This window comes from Capricornis sumatraensis, chromosome 9 (genome assembly GCF_032405125.1).
Source record: "Capricornis sumatraensis isolate serow.1 chromosome 9, serow.2, whole genome shotgun sequence".
Taxonomy (NCBI): Eukaryota; Metazoa; Chordata; class Mammalia; order Artiodactyla; family Bovidae; genus Capricornis; species Capricornis sumatraensis.
Genome location: NC_091077.1, coordinates 61,145,327 through 61,164,957, shown reverse-complemented (window position 1 = coordinate 61,164,957; position 19,631 = coordinate 61,145,327). Strand labels below are relative to the sequence as shown.

General features: G+C 52.4%; 1 protein-coding gene across 1 annotated transcript; it reads right to left on the bottom strand.

Annotated features, from left to right (window-relative positions):
• Nucleotides 1–2,624: 2,624 nt before the first annotated feature.
• Nucleotides 2,625–19,001, bottom strand: CDX1 (caudal type homeobox 1). The gene is made up of 3 exons (XM_068981492.1): nt 18,557–19,001; nt 3,644–3,789; nt 2,625–2,831 (listed from the first exon to the last, which is right to left on the bottom strand). Exons 1-3 carry the CDS (start codon nt 18,999–19,001, stop codon nt 2,625–2,627), a joined length of 798 nt encoding a protein of 265 aa, XP_068837593.1.
• Between the last annotated feature and the right edge of the window lie 630 nt (nt 19,002–19,631).

Sequence of the window (19,631 nt, the reverse complement as noted above, 5' to 3'; positions counted from 1 at the left end):
AAGACATGGCTTGGAAGTTGTCTTAGATCAAAGTTTCCTTTTCCATGAAGCTGAAACAGCAGTTGACAGGTGATGGCCAGCCCAATCTGCAGGTCCCACCCAACCCCTTGACTTCCCAGTAGACAGCAGCTGCAACTCCTCTAGCCTGCCAGGCCTGGCGACTGACCTCCAGCCCCACGGAGGTCTTCCTGTGGCTGGGGACAGGCTTATACTGCCTCAGATCCTCCCAGTCACAATCTGTCCTCTGCCCTGGGGGCAGGGGTAGTTAGAGCATCAATCAGGCCTGCCAGTGTCTCACCCTAGGATATAGCAGCCCTGGGAGCAGGTGGCTAAAACACAGGACTTATTGCATGCCAGGCCCTGTGCTAAACACAATTCTGAGACAGCTTAGAGTATTTTATTTCCATTTGACACATGGGGATGCTGAGGTTCAGAGATGCTAAGTAACTTGTCTGAAGTCTCACAGCTTGGAAGTAGGCAAGCTGGAGTCCAGGCCTTGTGACAACAAACTTGCTAACTAAACACTGAGTCACAGCTGAAGCATGGCCCTCCAGCCCCTCACTCCAGAGCACACAGTGTTCTGTGGGGTGCTGGTAGGTGCTGGTAGGGGTCTCCTCGACAGTGAAGCATGAGGAAGGCTGGATTAAAGAAAATTCAGGGAGTTTCTTTGCTGTGGGACTTGTCAGTCTTTGATGTGTTAATACACCTCTGTGACTATCCCAGAAGGGTTGAGTCTGCAGGATTTCCCAAATTTACTTGACCAGAGCCATTTTTTTCCTTGATGAACAAGCTCCTTTATCTTACAGATGGGAAAATGAGGCTGAGTGGGGAAGCAATTCCCCGAGGGTCACACAGCAAACATTTCTGAAGATCAGAAAACTATATTCAATCCCTGCTAGCCACCCTGCCACCAATCTTCTTCCTCTGCTCCTGGAAGCCTGGTTCTTTCCCCTGGTTCCACCAGGTCCCCATGCCTTAGACGTCCACCATCCTCAGTTAAGCTGTGATGCCTCCCAGGCCACCAGGAGGAGGAGGAGAGAGCAGAGCCCCTGCTCCTCAGGGACTCACGTGGGGACTAGCTCTACCTCGCGCGCTGTCATGTGCCCCAGGGGCAAAGGGCAGGCAGGCAGGCTACACACGGATTTTATGGCTGGGCCACCTCCCAGAACAGTAAACAGAGGGGCAGGCAGCTGGCACTGGATCCCTCTAGGGAGTGAAGGCCCCAGGCAACAGACTCCTCTCCACCTCTGAAAGGGAGCTGAAAATAGCAGCTTTTCTCCAGAGTTTCTAAAAAGTAGACTTCAAGCTCATGTTGCTCATAATCTTTTTTTTTTTTTTAACCATTCCTCCATCTTGGCTTAACAACACCCACGATTTCTATAGGCCACACTTCAAACATCACCTTCTCCAGGAAGCCGTCCCAGATCCTCCAAGATAAGCTGGGAGCTCTCTCTGGACTCGCTGGATGCTCTGCTCCCCTGATATCTAAAGCATAGCTCAGACTGGGAATTCTGGGGGCAGGTCCAGCCATGCCTGGCACGTAGGAGTACCCAACGAATGTCATCTGTTAAACGAAATCCCTGAGTATTTGAAAAATTCGAAAGACTGAAAGATTGAATCTGATGATTCTGCTTACCAAATGGACTTAAAATTTGACATAGTCTCATAGACTTACTCTAATGATGTCATGTTTTGATCTTTCAAATGTGTTTTAAAGGTGACCTTGTTGTATGCCTGCTTAGACTAGGAGGGACTATGCAGTTGCTGAGAAGGATGAGGATGATTTACACTTTTTAAATATTTTCCTTTCATGCTATTTATAATGATTTTTATACATTTTTAAAAAGAGAAAAAAAAGTTTATTCTTGAAGCTGCATCCAAGAGATTCCATTCTCTGTGCAACACACTTGCTCAGTTGTGAGGTCTGTTTGGTTCAGAGAAAGTCCTCTGGGGGCTCTCTGAGGCCTGGTCCCCAAGGGACAGCCTGGTGGGTTGGTAGAAACTTGGTAGGGTAGACTCTGCCCCTATGTCCCCTGCAGGGGCCTCCCCACAATTTGGAAACCCCACTGAGGATGGGTGTGAGGGGATATGCTGTGTAGCTCAGAGAGGATGGTCATCTCTTGCCCAGGCTCAATCCTGTGGGCTTTGTGCTTTGCATCCCACAAGGAGAGGGTTCGAGGCATGTGATGAGGGAGGCAAGTAGACCTGAGCCTGTAGGAAAAGGCAGGTGGCAGCTGACACCCTTCCCTTGGACCCCTCAGGTCATGGTCTGCAAACCATCTTCTCTGGATTCCATCTCCTTTCTCCAGGAGTCTGGTCCGTACAACGGCCTCCCACCTTTGAGCCTATGGAGGAGGAGCTAGCCCCTCCTCACCTTGCCCCCTGGGGATTAAGACTTCCCACCCCAGGTGCCCTTATCCCCCTGAGGCCTAGAATACCAAAGCGGGAAAAGGTTCACTGCACGGATGGGCCCAGGGGATGCAGGGAGTCGGTGGGTGATTTGTCCAGGGTTACTCAGAAGGTCAGTGGTGTGGCTTGGGACTCAGACTCCTGGGCCCCAACAGGAGCCACATGCCCAGCACCTGAGTCCTCAAGGGCCCCAGCCCACAAGGCTGGTCCGGGGGCTATGGCAGATATTCCTCCTTGACAGGCACTGGGGAGGAGGCACCCAGGAGGCTGGCAGAGCTGGGGCACAGGCCCCCCAGGGGTGGCCCTGCTGGGGTGGGGGTGATGTCATGGGCTGGCGGGGGTGGCTGTGGAGGCTGCTGCTGCTGCTTCTTCTTGTTCACTTTGCGCTCCTTGGCCCGCCGGTTTTGGAACCAGATCTTCACCTGTGGGGTCAGAGAACAGAGATGCGGCAGGTGGTATGGAGACTGAACGGCAGAGCAAGAGGAAGAGAGAGGGCAGTGGAGCTCTTGTTTCTCGATGTGGCAGTTGGAGCTTCCCTCCGGCTCCAGCTACCCCAGCTGTTCATGTACCCTGAACATGTTCTCCCCTCCTGGAACCTGTTCCCCTGCCTTTTTGTTTCTGTTTTTTTTTGAAGTACCTGTAATACTTTTTTATTCTGCCCAGCAATATATGGGAGTTGCAGCTGCTCCTCCATCCTTTTACTTTACTTTTTAAGTTTTATTTATTTTTAATGGGAAGATAATGGGTTTACAATGTTGTGCTGGTTTCTGCTGTGCAACATGAGTCAGTCATAAGTATACCTATATCCCCTCCCTTTTGAGCCTCCCTCCCACCCCCAAACCCACCCCTCCACCCCTGCTCCTTTACTCTTAAGATGACTTTTTCTGTAACCCTCTTCTTCTCCATCTTCCAAAGCCATGCTCTAACACCCCTCCTCCAGGAAGCCTTCCCTGTTCTCCCTGTGACTGCTCCCTCTGGATTTAAACAGCACTGATCAAAGCCTGCTGTAGCCTAGAATTAATCAGACCCCCTATGCCCCTATTGGTGCCCAGGGATATTGGGTTTTATTGGCCAGGGGATTTATGGCAGCAGCTCAGTTTCTGCTGTGTTTGTATGATCATGGCCAGGAGACAACCTCTCTGTCCTCCCTTGACTGAGCGCCATAATCTGCCTGGTAGCCTGGAGGCCAGACTTGCAGTACTGCTCCTGTGGCTGAAGTAGGGGCCCTACACACCTGCCGTTCAGTGAGCCCCAGGTTGGCGGCCAGCTCTGATTTCCGCCGGATAGTGATGTAACGGCTGTAGTGGAACTCCTTCTCCAGCTCCAGGCGCTGGTGGTCGGTATAGACCACGCGGTATTTATCCTTGGTCCGGGTCTTACCTGAGAAGCAGAAGTGCCAGGAGGAGAGGTGAGTGGGGAGAGGAGCCTGCAAAAGGCCAAGGCAGGGCTCCCAGGGGGAAGAGCAATCCAGGACCCCTGAAGAAGAACGCTGAGAGAGTAACAATCAGGCTTGGAGACTCCCAACTTGGGAGTCAAGCACTGTTCTCATGCCCATCTGGGGTCCCTAACACTGAGAGAGAGGCTTCCTCGATGGTTCAGCAGGCAAAGTATCCGCCTGTAATGCAGGAGATGAGAGGATGTGGGTTCAATCCCTGGGTCGGAAAGATCCCCTAGAGGAGAGCATGGTAACCCACTCCAGTAGTCTTGCCTGGAGAATCCCACGGACAGAGGAGCCTGACAGGCTACAGTCCATGGGATCGCAGAGTTGGACACAACTGAGCGACTGAGCACAAGGCTCAGAGACAGGATGCAACTTGCCCAGGGTTACCCAGCAATCTGCAGGTGGAGTTGGGGTTTCAGCCAGGTCTGCTGACCCAGAGCCCTCCTCTGACTGCCAGGCCCACCAGCTCTTATGCACCAGTTCCCAGGTGTGGCTGCACAACAGACACATGGGGAACTTGTGAAAAACACAGCTTCCAGAGCGTCACTGAGCATGTAAACTCGAAAGCCTTGGGGTGGAATCTGCATTTTTCACAAGCTCCCCAGGTGGTTCTAATTCAGGGATCCTTGGAGGAACACCTGGCAGCAGGGGTAGGTTGAGATAGAGACATCGGCTGCTCTTCTCTCCTGTGGTGGAGAGAGCAGGAAGGGCCGCCGCAGCCAGAGGCTGGAAGCAGGAAGCTTTCAGAACTGCACTGGGGTATATGCTCCTCACTTCCTGTTGAATGCCTGTTGGTTGCTGGCCAAACAATCAGACAGAAAGTACTGGGGCTGCTGGTTGTTCCCCAGGACCTGTCAGGTTCCTCAAAAGACCCTGGTTCTAGACACGAAGCCCTGAGCTGGGGCTGCACACCAGGGGGCTAGTCTGCTTGGAGCCATTCACACTCCAGCCTGAGCCCAGGCACACAGCAGGAGTGCTCAGGCCAGCCCACAGATATTTACCGAGTTCCTGCTGTGGGCCAAGTCCCTGGTACAGCAAGGAGCTGAATTAAAAGTCCCTGCCCTCCTGAAGCTTAGGTTCTAATGAAGGAAGATGAGTAAAAATAAAAAATATGAAAATTATTGATATGTTAATTGATGAAAAGTTTTTCAGAGAAAAAAGAAGGACTGGGAATTTAGGGAGGAGAGAGGCTATGATTTTGAACAGAGTGGTCCATGAAGGCCTTACCTGGAAGGGGAGCTTGAGCAAGGATCTAAAGGAAGTGAGAAAGAGCGATGCAGCTATCTGGGAAAGAGGTGCCCAAGCAGAGGGAACAGCAGGTGCAAAAGCCCTGAGGTGGGGACGTGCCTGCTGTCTGAAGAGGGAGGAAAAGTGAGAAGGCTGGTGCGCCCAGGATGCAGTGAGCAGAGGGGGTGGGCAGGTCATGCAAGGCCCACAGGCCATGGAAAGGGCTCTGGGTTTTGCTCTGCCTGGGGCAGGAGCCGTTACAGGGTTTTGAGCAGAGGAGACATGAGGTTTGATATAGGTTTTAAGATGCCTCTGGCTGCTGGATAGAGAACAGACTGGTGAGAAAGGGGAAGTGTGGGGAGACCTTACACAAGAAGGTGGTGAAAGGAGAAAGAGGTGGTATCTTGGCTTCCACATGAAACTCAGCCTTGGACCAGGAATTGGATGGGTTAATGTCAGGGATCTCTTTCAGGCTGGGATCAGAGGTCTGTCTGGAGAGACTATTAAAGAGTCATGCTTGGCCTGGGCTGCTGTGAGGGCCTGACTCAATACCAGTGTCCTTTTGTAAGAAACAACACGTGGCTATGACCAGGAGGCACATGCAAGCATTTTCAGACTCGCCCCCGCATCCCACCAGGGCATGGCCGGTCTGCATAACCATCGACCCCCTCCCACTTCACCCAGATGCCCCCACAACAACCTGACCTTCATCTCCGTGGTCCCAGCTCTGGGCCTGCCTGTCCCTCAGCACCCCTGTGCTAACTACCCCCCCCACCCCACACTGTTCCAGCCTCCGCCTTCCCCACCCAGCCCACACAGCTTGGCAGGACAGTGCTGGGCTCCCCAGGAGCCAAATGGTTTGTGGAGAACAGGAGACGGCAGATGTTCCTGGGCTCTTTCCCTTGAGTTTCCTGCCAGAGGAGCAGAACCACACTGGACTCTTCCACAACCACTGACCTCAGCCCATTGCCCGACACAGCACGAGACAGCCCCGGCCCTCAGCCAGGCCTAACCCAGGAAAGGGACCAGGGAGCGGCTGCCGAGGCCTTGGCTCCAGATGGGGCCCCTTCTTGACCTAGAAAATTCAATGCCAGCTCAAAAACAATTCTGCCTAATGCCACCACCGCTGGAACCCAGCAGATCTCTGAACCCACAGCCCCGCTGGGTTCACTGGGCCAAAGCCAGAAAGGGTCATAGAAGTTCAGTCTCCTCCCACATTATGGATGAAGACACTGCCATTCCAAATGGTTATACAGCAGCCAGAGGTCCAAATAACAGAGGCCTTGTAAGCTCTTTTAGTCCAAACTCCATGTACATTCAGGGTTACTGAAGCCCCAGGCAGTTACCAGGCCTGCAGCTCCTCATTCCACCAGATTTGGGGTCCACAGAGCCTGCTATATGGCCCTCTAAGCATTGGCAATAGAAGCTCAAATGGCAGGCCCATCGTCTACTTGTATTTCTGGAAGAGAGGGTTTAGACCATGGTGAGGGCAGATCCCCAAAAGTCCTGGCTGGGCCTGGATGGCCCTCAGGTTGAAAATGCCAAAAAGATTCACTTTTGGCAGTAGCAGATGGAAGCTTCCTGCCCACCCAGACCTCAGCCTGAGAGATTATAAAGACACCCTTTCCCTCAGGCATCCAACCTTCACTCCTATTCTCCCTGATAAGCAAGTGGGCATCCATTATACCCATTTCATAGATGGGGGAAATAAAAACTCAGAAAAGGGCACTTGCTGAGGGTCATCCTGCCTGGTAGTGGTATCAATCTGGGCTCAGGTTTCCTGACCTCCAGCCTGAGTTCTTTCCCCCAACTCTGAGGGCAGCAGGAACTAGGCAAGAGATGGAGTTCTGGCTGCATAGTTACTCCTCTCTGCATAGTTGCACCTCTAGCAAGGCTGCCAGTGAAGACCCAGGACCTGTTGCAGCCTCCTGGACCCAAGAGAGGGGCTGGTGGGCTCAGGAACCCAGAGACCAACTTCTATCTGGGGAAGTTGCTCAAAGCACACAATTTATTGCTGAAAAAATGGCTCTGCCAAAGAACCAAATGTTTGAAATCATACTGTGTGGTCCAGGAACCAGAAAGTCCCGTCTGCTGGCCAAAGGGTGATAACGGGAATGTCCTCCTTGGAGCCCAACTTGGTGATCTCAGCCTCATTTAACATGCACATGCCCTTTGACTCCTGAATCCCTCTTCCAGGGAGTGATCCCACAGAAAACTGCCCAGAGAGGTAGCTGTTTCAGATAGTACAAAAGTTAAGAACAATGTACATGTCTGTGAGTCAGGACTAGTTAATAAGAGATGGTACATCCATGGAGAGGATCATTAGGCAGTCATCAAGAAGAAATTATAAAGCTCTATATGTGCCAACATGGAGCAATTTCTAAAAACATTACATTTTTTAAAAGGCAAAATGGTGTAAATAATATGTTACTATTTTCGTATAAAAATGGAATACATACACACACATACTCAAACATGTTTGTACACCCATAGAGTTCTTTCTGAAAGAATATACAGGAAGCCAGTATCGGGGCTGCCTGGAGAAGGGACTGAAGCCTGGGAAGCCACAGGGAGGAGGGAGTCTTCGGGGTATTTGCATTTTTACCCCCTGAAGATGTGAATTTGTATTTTTAATGACAATCAGGCGCCTTGGGCTCCAGTCCCAACTCTGGGCCAGAACTCCCCACTGCTGTGAGCAACCCTCCTTTGCCCTCCTGTTATCACCTGTGCCACCCTGGGGGCCCAGGAGGGAGGGAGCAGGGAGGTGCGTGACAGCGGTGGGGCAGGGAAAGGGCCCAGGATGAATGATTTACAGGCCTTTGGGACACTGGGCCTAAGAGGGAAGTCCGGACTCCTATAACAGGTGTCTGATGGGGGCCAGGCCACTCCCAGTCACCTAATGAATAACCCTCTGGGCCAGATGCCAGGGCACGTAGGTGGGAGAGAGGGTGGGAGTCCCCCCACCAGCTCTTAGGGGTGAAGCATGGGAGGAGAAGAGCCTTGGATAACTCTCCAAATGAGAGTCTTTCTCTCTGCTCTGGTTGTAGGATGCTAGGAACGGTCCATCCATATGCATCAGGCTGCCATAGAGGTTAGCAAGCTCCCCACCCCTAAAGTATGCACAGCAGAGGCCCTGGAAAGCTCCAGGCTAAATGTCCTGACTCCTGACCAGCAGCCTCAAATGCCTGAGGAACCTTTTAAAAGCACAGATTCTGGCCCAGAAGTTCGGACTCAGGGGGACTAAAATCAGGCTCAGGGATTTGATACTTGAACAGCTGTCCAGGTGACCATGACTTGTGGTTGTTTGGGCAGGCAGACCTCTAGGGCTTGCTGTCCAGCTTCTCACTGGCTGGGTTCTGAGCCTCGTGTTCTGTATCTACAAAATGGCAATAATTATTCTAATAACAGCCAATATGTCCATGTGTCAAGAACTTTGTATACATCTCTCAATAACCTATGAAGCTGTGCAGATGTTAGCCCCAGTTTACAGATGAGAACACTGAGACCCAGCAAGGTCTGCACATCTGCAGGTGGGACCTGGCCCAGGTCTGTCTAGTTTTAGAAACAGCACTAGAACCTATCACCCAGTGTAAGGTCTCCTATAATTAACTGCCACCCTGAGTATATAGGGGATCACTTGAGATGGATGGATGAATGATGCCTAGCATATACCGAACACATAGTAGGCATGCAGGGAAAGGTAGATCCTAATGATTTCCATGGTGGGATAACCATATGGCAGGGATGCTGGGAAATGGATCGAAGCAATGGATTGTATGTTGGATGAGACCATTTATTTATAAGGTCCCTTCCAACTTGGAAGCATGAAGTTCCCAATGTTTGTTGATGCTCTGATTATATTTGTTATTATTGCTGAAAGAATTCTAAGACTGATTTCCCTGTCTGAGAGTCTAGAAACAAAGTCTGCCCAGCTGGAGGGTGCGGGCAGGAGCCTGGCGGTCTGCAGTGGGGCCTCCTCATCCAGCCTGGGCCAGGCAAGGACAGAGTTCAGCCTCTGCCCCCAGGGCAGTGTTGGTGGCTCCCAGAAAATCAAGTGGCCTCTGGGTCAGCACTTCCTTTGACCTCTTCCTGCTGAGACTGTGGCCCTGAGGGATGACACTGCCAGCTCTGGCCCTCAGAGCTTGGAACACAAATCCATGACCCCTCTCTGTGTGGTCCAGCCCCACTGGCCGTACATCAAAATCCCCCACACCCAACAGACATACACAGACACAGAGAAATGCACACAGGCAGGCATGGATGCTTGTTAAAAATACATATTCACAAGCTCGCAGGCCTGTTGCATCCTGGTCTCTCTGCCATCTTTAACAAGCTTACCAGAGGGGATTCTGAATCACCAGCTGAAGTAAGTATGTTCCGGTGCTGTGCCACCTGTGTGGCCATAAATAAGTCCCTTCTCCCCTCTGGGCCTGTTTCTCCGATGCAGCAGCAGAAGGTTTGGTGTCAGCTCCCAGGGCCCTGTAGATTCTGAACTTCTCTGTAGCTCTGAGCCCATGGGCCCAGGTCTGCATCCTTAGCTAATGGATTTAACAAGTGGCTGAACTTCTTTGGGCTTCCCTTCCCCCGGGGGAGCAGAATGGATTTGAAAGCAGTTTGCAAAGGGCAAAGAGCTATGGAGACAACAAGCTGAACCGAGCTATTTGTAGAAGCGGATGTTGGAGGGATCCCTTGGGAGAAGGAGGAATGCCGCCTGATGGGGGCCCTCAGGGCAAAGAACGTTGCCTGGGGGTGGGGAGGCCTGGCTGAGCCACCAGCGGGACATGTGAGGTTCTGCTTGGAACCGTTTCCCCGTGTGTATGACCAGCGGGTAGACTTCTGTCGCCCAGTTCCGTGATGGATGGAAATCCTCCCTGGGCCATGAGGCTCTCTATTGGGCCCGTGATTAGTCCTTGTTTTGGCTGCTCTGCCAGTCCTAGCTGCTCTAGCGCGACTCCTCATTCACTCCTGCTCTTTCCTGGAGCAGGAGTGACGCTAGCATGGGTGTGGGGGAGAGATGAGAGGATGGCCAGACCAGCCACACTCAGGGGCCCTGCAGGCTTGGGCAAGCTTCTCCACCCCACTGTCACCCTCCTTCCTAGGCACTAAGCTCAGTCAGCACCTCCCCCTCCTCCTCCCAGGCTGCCTGTGCATCTTCCCCTCACCTATCTTCTTCAAGGAGGTCCCCAATCTGACTCGACTATGGCAGGCAGTGAAGAGGACAGAAAGTTCATAGTCAAACAGACCGGATGATTCTAACCCGGCCCGGCCATGGGCTAGCATGGGAACCCAGGCAAGTCATTGAATGTTTCTGAATCCCATTACTCCTCTGCGAAATGAGGACGGGCATGCCTCCTTCAGACATGGAAGCTGTGGAGAGTAGATGCGATCATGTATTTAACAAGATATTAATAAAAGCTATCTGCGACAGCAGAGAAAAAGAAAGAGGGGGAGGGAGGAGGGGGATAGAGGGAAAGGAAGAGGCGGAGCAGGGGGAAGAAGAGGATGATGCAGAGCCAAAAAGATGATGACTGCAGATTCAAAAGAGGCCAGAAAATCCTCAGTGGAGAATAAGGGGCACATCGGGAATGGATTACCATGCTAGGAACTCTGGAGACGAATTTTCCTGCGCTGTCCCATATGACAGCTACTGGCCACATGTGGCTACCTAAATTGAAATTAATTAAATAGAATTAAAAATTCAGTGTTTTAGTCATGCTAGCCATATATATAGCAAGTGCTCAGTGGACACGTGTAGCTAATGGCTGTCACACTGGACAGCATAGATACAGAGCCATCATTACAGGAAGTTCTATTGGACAACACAGCTAGACCAAACTCCCAGCAAAGACCAGACGCCCACACCCTCATAGCATATACCTAACCTGACCGCTTGGACTATCTGCAAAGCAGCCTGCCTGTCCTTGCGTTCATCACCCAGTTATATTCTTCCTAGGATTTTCCACAAGTGGCACCAGAAATAGGGGGCACCTCTGGCCTAGAACAGCCCTTCTGAGAGTTACAAGCAGCAACTGCATCCCTCTGTCTTCTGGGCTGAACAACCTGCAGCCTCTCAACTGTCTCCTGGTGGAGTTTCCAGGCCTCTGCCCTACCCTGGCCACCCTTCTCTGGTCTGGAGGTGAGGTCCCTGCCTAATCGTCCACAGGTGTGGGTCCTGAAGAATCACATCTGGGGCAGAGGTGCAGGGAGGGAGGAGCTGTGGACCCCAGCCCTTTTCATGCTCACCGAGGGACCTTAGCAAATCCCTTCCCCTTGGTTCCTGGCTCCCTACATGCTCCATGATGGCAGAGACCATGCATCTTGCTCATTTGGTTCTACAACTGTGCCAGACACACACACAGGGAGTACTTGATGAATCCTTGCTAAACTTAACACAGACTCACTGCTTCCTGGCCTTCTCCTCACAGTAAATGGCCCCTCTCCTCCAGCCACTCAGGCCAAAAGCCTAGGTGGCAATTTCCCTGCTCCCCACATCCCATCCATCAGCTGGTTGGCTTAACCTCCAAAGGACATCCTTCTGTCTAACTCCACTGTTCGTACAGCCTTAGTCACAGCCACTGCTCTAATAGAGAAATGTGTTGTTCTGGGGTCAAAAATACTTGCATTTGAAACACAGTGAGTACTCAATAGATGGCAGTGCATATTATTATTACTATGGGAAGTGCTTGGTGCTTATTTGTTAAATGGTTCATTCCCACTTTCAAGGGTGGGGGTAGATTAAAAACAAACCAGCATAAGAAATAGTTACAAACTGTGATTAGTGTGAAGGAAAGGAAGCATGGAGCTCAGAGCATAGCCTCACACCTCTTACAGTTATTATGATTAAGATGTGGGGGTGGGGTGGCAGGGGGCAGAGAGCCTACTTTATTTAGCTTGAGGAAAGTGTCCTGGAGGAGATGACATCTAAGCCAAGATCTGATGGTTGAGAAGGAGGTCTCTATGTCACTAACGGGGAAGAGTATCCCAGGAAGCCAAAAGAGCATGTGCAAAGGCCCTAAGGCAGAGAGAGTAGCAACAGAGGGCCAGACTCCCGAGGGACCCCGTGTGCCTTGCCCTGGCAGGAATCCCCAGCACCTAGCAGAACAGAAGAAAGACTCAGAGACTAGCACCACCTGCCTGCCTCATGAATGAATGAGGGAGGCACGAGAGAGGCTGAAAAGGCTAGCAGGGTTTTGAGCCCTAGGGTGAGGGGCTTGGATTTGACTTTGAGAGCAATGGGAAGACGTCAGAGCCTGGAGGGTCAGTCTTGGCTTCCACTGACACCTGTTCCCTCCCTCTGTTGATGCTGAGGGGTCTTTGTGGGGCACCCCTATAAGGCTGAGGGGCAAGTATGGCAGGGGAAGGGCTTAGCCTCTTAACATGGTGATGGACCTGACTCCAGACATATATGTTGTTTCCAGGTCCCAAAAACTCTGGGACAGAAACTTGAGAGGCATCTCATGAAGATAATTTCCACCAGTGAGAGAGGCTTGCTGCTAATAAAGCTGTTTTGGTCCTTCAGAACAACTCCCCATGCTCTCGGCAGCAATATCTGCAAAGTGGGGGGAAAACACCCAACCAAAAAAAGCCTTCTGCCACCTTCTAACTGGGTCATTCCCCCCACTTCCCAGCTACATCTGAGAGACGAGGTGTTGAATGGAGCTTCTGCCTGGAGAACCGGTTTTAAACAGCCTGCTGTGCCCATCCTCCCCCTTCAGCCTCTTACAGCTCATCACTGACTGGCCTCCTTTTCCCCACCTGGACTGGAATGCACATGGGGAGGGGGGGTTGGGCTCCCATTCTGAGGGTGTTGCTTCATGTGATAGATGGTCATCAGGCTGTAGAGGCTAGGTTTGAACCCTGGGCAGCAGCAAACCTGGCCGTGTGAGCTTTGGCAAGTCACTTACCCTCTCTGAGCCTCATTAACTCTATCTGTAAAAATGAAGTTAATAATAGATCCTCACACCTCTTACAGTTATTATGAGACTTAAATGAGATCACCCATGCGGAGTTTTTGACACAATACCTGGCACGTGGTAGAGACTCAGCCGATGTCACAGTTATTAGCTTTATCATGAGCTCCTACTATGTACAAGGCATGATGAGAAGGATGAGACTGACTAGGACTGTTCCTTGAGGGGATAACAGATGGTAGATGGCAGAGATCAACAAGACAGTCAGTGACAAATGTTCAAACAAGGATCTGATACAGTGCTTGGAGGGAGGGAACCAAGGAGGGCTTCCTAGAGGAGGCGGCCTTGGAGAAGCAGCATTTGACCTGGTGAAGATAGAGGAGGACAGTTCAGGTCAAGGAACCCACACTAGAGAGGCAGGGTGTATGAGGTACGTGCTCTCATGTACCTGCTAATGACAGGTAGAGATGGTCACAGGCACCAGTACACTGAGCACCTACTGTATGCCAGGCTCAGGGCTGTGTTTTACAGGAACCATTGCTTCAAGGTGTAATCCTGTTATCATCTTAATGTCACAGTGGAAGAAGCTGAGGCTTAGAGAAATGATCCACATCAATTTGACTGCAGCTAATGCAACTTCTAACAGAAATACAATTCCAGGCTTGAGGCTCTGAAGCTGAACTCTTAACCGTCCCAGGTAAGCATTTCTGTTTCTCAACAAACTAATGGGAAAGTGGCTTCAAGAGTGGGTTGGGGCTGGTTCTCAAGAGGACTCTGAAATGGGGCTGGATTTTCATTACAGCAGTTGAACGGTATAAAACGAAAGGGCAATTCCATGGCAGTGGGGAGCCATGGGATGCTCTTGAGCAGGGGATGAGCTTTGAGAAGGTAAATCCAGCAGTGGTTTAGAACAGTGTCCCCCCCAACCTTTCTGGCACCAAGGACTGGTTTTATGCAAGACAATTTTTCCAAGTATGGGCATGGGGAATGGTTCAGGGGGTAATGTGAACAGTGGGGAATGGCAGATGAAGCTTTGCTTGCTCACCCACCGCTCACCTCCCACTGTGCCACCCATCCCTAACAGGCCACATACCAGTACCAGGGGGTTGGAGACCCCTGGTTTAGAGGACATCAAGGTCAGAGCTGACTCATTGAAAAGACCCTGAAGCTGGGAAAGATTGAGGGCGGGAGGAGAAGGGGATGACAGAGTATGAGATGGTTGGATGGCATCACTGACTCAGTGGACATGGGTTTGGGTGGACTCCGGGAGTTGGTGATGGACAGGGAGGCCTGGTGTGCTGCAATTCATGGAGTTGCAAAGAGTCGGACACGACTGAGCGACTGAACTGAACTGAGGGCAGTAGGGGGGCTTCCCAGGTGGCTCAGTGGTAAAGCATCTGCCTGCCAATGCAGGAGACACTGGACATGCAGGTTCAATCCGTGGGTCAGGAAGATCCCCTGGAGGAGGAAATGACAACCCATTCCAGTATGTTTGCCTGGAAAATCCCATGGACAGGGGAGCTGTGGTAGGCTACAGCCTGGTGGGCTACAGCCCATGGAATTACAAAGAGTTGGATATAACTTAGTGACTAAACAGCAGGAGCAGCAGCAGCAGGGTATTGGGGAGAGGCTGAAGGTGAGAGGCCAGGTTGGTGGCTGATGCTATGGGCCAAGGGAGAAGGCCTGGAACGTAGTGGGGGGAAGAGGGTTCATCCCTTCCATGGGCCTCAGTTTCTCTGTCTGACAGCTGAAGAAGTTGGACCAAGATCCAAACCCTGCTACAAGAGTCTTATCACCTGAGTGGACATTTCCCTACTTGTATGGGACTTTAGCCACACCAATGGGCCATTAACCTGTGAAAAACTATTTATTGATAGTGAATCAGAAACTGAACCTTTGTTAGAGGATGATTTATAACATTCCTAAAGAAAATATTTATAGTTGCAAAAGGGGAAGACAAAAAACAAATAGAGCTGCTTGCAGTCATTTCCTATCCTGGCCTCAGTCAAGTGACAGTCATCACTCAGAACTGGCTAATATTTTGTTTATGGACAACATAATAGCCTCTCTCGCACCTTCCCAAGCTTTGTTGCCCTCTCCTTAGGTAAAACTGGCATCTAGGTCCCAGCCTCAGCTCCGCCAATTCTCCAGGTAAGAACAGAGTACTGACCACCCATGGAATAGGGAGAAAGGGGCAACCAGGCTTCCACTGGCATGAGCGGCTCAGCTGGACAGTCGTGGGTCCCATCTCCAGGCTGAGATCTTATCTCTCCCCTCTTCTCCCAGAGCTGTCTTATTGTCCCTCACACACTTGCCCTGTTCATTCATTCAACAGAAAATACTGAGGACCTACTAAATGCCACACACGGAGCTGGGTGCCTAGAAAGCAGTGAAGTGAAAGTCACTCAGTCATGTCCGACTCTTTGCAACAGTCCATGGAATTCTCCAGGCCAGAATTCTGGAGTGGGTAGCCTTTCCCTTCTCCAGGGAATCTTCCCAACCCAGGAACTGAACCCAGGTCTCCCACATTGTAGGCATATTCTTTATATGTAGGCATATTCCTTACCAGCCGAGCCACAAGGGAAGCCCATCCCTTCTCCAGCAGATCTTCCTGACCCAGGAATCGAACCGCGGTCTCCTGCATTGCAGGCGGATTCTTTACCGCCTGAGCTATCAGGGAAACACAGTCATGGGTCAAATAAACATGGTTCTGGACTTCATGGTAGTTTACCTTGGTGGGTTGGTGTGGGACTAGACACCACACAAACACACAAACACAAAGTAAGTAAAGTAATGGGACTAGACACCACACAAACACAAAATAAGTGAGTAATGAAACGAGGCAAAGATCATCACTGGGTATGTGGGGGAGGCACCGACTTCAGCACATCATGGAAGACCTCTCTGAGGAAGTGGCCATGAAGCTAAATAAGACCTGAAAGGTGAGGCAGCTTGCAAGGAGTTTTCCTGGAAGAAGGAATACAGCTAGTATAAGACCTGCCTGTCGCAGCACACATAGCTTTGTAGACCTCAGGAAGAAGTGTAAATTTTGCCCTAAATATAATGGGAAGCCATCAGAAAATTTTGACTGACTCATCCAACATATACCCCAGCCCAGCCCAGCCTCCACCTGTGTGATACTCGAACATTCCCTTACAATCTCCAGGCTTCAGTTTCCCATCTGTATGTCTGGTCTCTAACTGTCCACTCAGATATTCTAGAATGCTGGAAGCACAGAACGCAAAGAGGGGGCAGGAAGGATACCATCAGATCAGGGACCAGCAGCATTGAGGGGGATGGCATGCACTGACCTTCCCTCTGCTGTCCCAGACAACAGCGTTACCCAGGAAACACCCCTGGAAACCCCACATCTTCATTCCCCAGAGGGACAAACAGGCCAAAGAGGAAAGGAGCTTGGCCTCTCTCTCAGGGAGGGTCTGTAACCTCAACCCAGTTCTGCCCCCGCCTCAAGAGCACTGGTCAGCTTCAGACTCCACCTGAGTGGACAGGCAGCGGCTTCTAGCTTCCAAAAGGCAGAGTGGTTCTCACCTGGCTCCAGGGGTGGCCCCTTTCCTTGGGAACCCCCAAACCTCCCTTGGCCTGCCCTTCTACTTTCTGGGAGTGAGGGTAAAAGAATGTCCGCCTTTGGGCAGAGTTAGTCCTAGGCCTCCAATGTGCCCAGGGCAACAGTTTCCAGATGACTTTCCAGACCCAAGCCGAACTGGGTTTGGCAGCTCCAGTGCCCAGAGAGCCGGGATTTGCCTGACATCACACAGCCTGGAAGCTCCTCAGGGCTCCTGCCAGTCCTCTGACTGCCACAGGCCCCTGGAGACCCTCCCCGTCCATCTCCATAGTCGGCTGATGAGAAGGAAGTAGCAGCTGGAATAAAGGAGCAGGACAGTGGACTTTCTTCTTCAGAGAACAGACACAGAACCGCAGGACCCAAGTGTCAGTGGCCCCAGACGCTTTCTCTCATATACTCCAAGGTAAAATTCTCAACTGAGGTTTATGGATAAAGCTTCTAGGGGCCTTTGGAACCCCTGAAATTGTCTGCCGAGTTAGGAAACACTTTTTCTTTTTTCCTAGGGAGAACATTTATGCTTTCCACCACATTTTTCAAAGGAGTCCTTTTGTAACTCAGACAAATGTACAAGACCCTTCTCGCTCATGTCACAGGTGGTAAAACTGAGACCTAGAAAAGATGGCTGATTTAAGGGACTCTGTTGAAAGGATTAGAGCACAGGCTTGGTCACATCCCAGCCCCACCATGTACTGGTTACACAAGTTTAACTATATTTGCCCTACTTTGTCATCTCTCTATGCCATAGCTTCTTCATCTTGAAAATGGGGGTGATAATAGTCCCCATGATAAAGTTATAAGGATGAAAAGATTTTAGGTCAGAGCCTGCTGCATTACTAGGTGCTCTGTAAGAATTAGCTGTTATTATTTAGCCACGGAGACAAGTGGCACAGCTACAGCAGAAACCTCAGGCCTCTGAGGCCTCTGGAGGCAGATAGGAGGTTCTGTGTTCTGGGGACTCTCAAGGAGGTGGTACAGTTGCAGCCAGACCTGTAGCTGCTGATCACCTTCTCCGTAGCATCTGTCCCAGATGAGCTGTCCGTGTTGGGGGACATGGGGGTGAAGAGAGAGAGGAGGGGGAGGTGGGGAAAGCCCAGGCTCACTCCCAGCTGGGGGAAAGGGAGGAGGGGCTGGACATCAAAGGGTGGGCAGGCCAACTTCCCGCCCCTAAGGCCAGGTGGCCTTTGTCAGGACAGGCCAAACACAGTCAGGACAATGGGGTATCATGTTCACTTTCCGGCCGACAGGAGTCACTACCGAGCCAAGGCCCAGCCTGTTACATGACAAAGGGGGGACCTATAAAGAGGTCAGGCCGCCCCTTATTAAAGCTGAGTCTTTGTCCTGCCCTGTCCCCTGCCTTTGAAGAGGGTGGATCCGAGAGGCCTGCCTGGGGGCAGGAGGTTCACAGGCTCAGGAGCCAAACAGCAGCCACCTTCCCAACTGCTGCTGCTGTCCCCTCCCCCAGGGTCAAGAGTTCAGGGAGAGCCCTGGGATGGTAAGGTAGAGACCCTCAACCACCAGCAATCTAACCAAAGAAGGCTCTTTTTTAGCCCAAAGGATATGACCCACCAATCTCTTCATTATATGGATAGGGGACTGAAACCTGGAAAGGAAAGTGACGTGTGTGTACACATATAGTGCATGTCCCAAGGCTGGGATAGGGGTGCAAGGCGCAGATGACCACCTGGACCAGTGCTGCCAAAAGTTTACCCCACGATAAAGGTCTGGGGACCTGTGTTCAGTTCCTACAGGGCGTCTTTCTTCATTGCTTGGGTCTCAGGTTCCCTACCTACAGGGAAAGACAGGTTGTGCTTTCCAATGCTCTGGCAGGCCGGGATTCAGAAGGGGAAAGTTGAGAGAACAGCCTCCAGGGAGAGTGGTCGGGGGCCACGTTCTGGAACCCAAGCAGGGCCACGGCAGAGGTCAGACAGCACCTGCTGGCGCCCAAGGGAACCATTCGGAGGCCCAGAGCGAGAGAGGGATCCTTACCGCTGCCACCGCCGCCTCCAGCCGCCACACTGCGCCGCATCCACTCGTAGGGTGTCCGCCTTTGCGCTCCGGGTGAGGAAGGTGTGCCTGGGCCGCCGAGGGGCTGCGCCAGGAGACCTGGGCCAGGCCCCGGGGGAGTGGGCACCGCGCCAAAGTCCGGAGGGGGCCCGAATGCCAGCGGGGCCGGGCTGGCTGTGGGAGCCGTGGGGCCCGGGCCGTAGGCGGCAGCCCATTCGTCCTTGGGCGCAGAGAAGGGCGCACTCCAGGCTGCAGGGGGCACGGGGCCCGGCTCCACGTGAGAGTAGCCGGTGAAATCAGGGTACTGCGGGGGTCCAGGGGGCGGGGGCGGAGGGCCGTAGGCTTGCGGGCCCAGGCTGAGACTAGCGGGCCTGGCGGGGCCGGGGTACACGGGGGAATCCTTGTCCAGCACATAGCCCACGTACATGGTGGCCGCGAGGCCGCCCGCGCATGCTGGGCCCTGGAGCCGCCGCAGCCGGCTGCCCCGACGAGCAACTGCACACCTGAACTCCCAGTCCTGCTGCCGCCCGCCCCACCCAGGCCTTTTATAGCTCCGGGCCGCCTGCCGCCCCAGCCGAGGCGGGTTTGCATTTCAAAGCGGGGGGAGCCTCCAGGCCGCGAATCAAAGAGGGAAACCCGTCGGGGGCGGGGGGTTCAAAAGGAGACAAATTGCCGCCCCAAGCGGGAGGTGGACTCTAGGGCCAGAGAGGGTGGGGGCGCGGAGGGCGCATCCCGGCGAGCATCGAGGCACCACTAGGTATGGGAGCCTCCTGCAAGGCCCCGGCCCAGCGGCCTTGGGGGCTAGTCCTCCCCGCGGCCTTGTCCTCGCTGCGGCCACACCGACCTCTCCGCAACCCCATCTTACAGGTGAAGAAAAGGGACCTGAGTGGTGGTAGTGGGGCAGCTGCAGGTTAGCGCCACACAGCCGCACCGGGCCTGTGGCGCAGTCGGTAGGGACCAGTTTGAGGTGAAAGGAACTGCTGACTTCAAACAGGGTTCTCGTCTTTAAGGTAGCGGGTCCTTAATCTTTTGGGGGGGAGGAGGGGTCACGACCCCT

What these genes read in the sequence shown, in the direction of transcription:
- CDX1 (XM_068981492.1), bottom strand. Translation starts at nt 19,001, where the DNA reads ATGTACGTGGGCTATGTGCTGGACAAGGATTCCCCCGTGTACCCCGGC. An exon ending in TGGAGGCGGCGGTGGCAGCG is followed by an intron (nt 3,790 to 18,556) that starts GTAAGGATCCCT and finishes TCTGCTTCTCAG; the next exon opens with GTAAGACCCGGACCAAGGAT. An exon ending in TGGGGCTCACTGAACGGCAG is followed by an intron (nt 2,832 to 3,643) that starts GTGTGTAGGGCC and finishes CTGACCCCACAG; the next exon opens with GTGAAGATCTGGTTCCAAAA.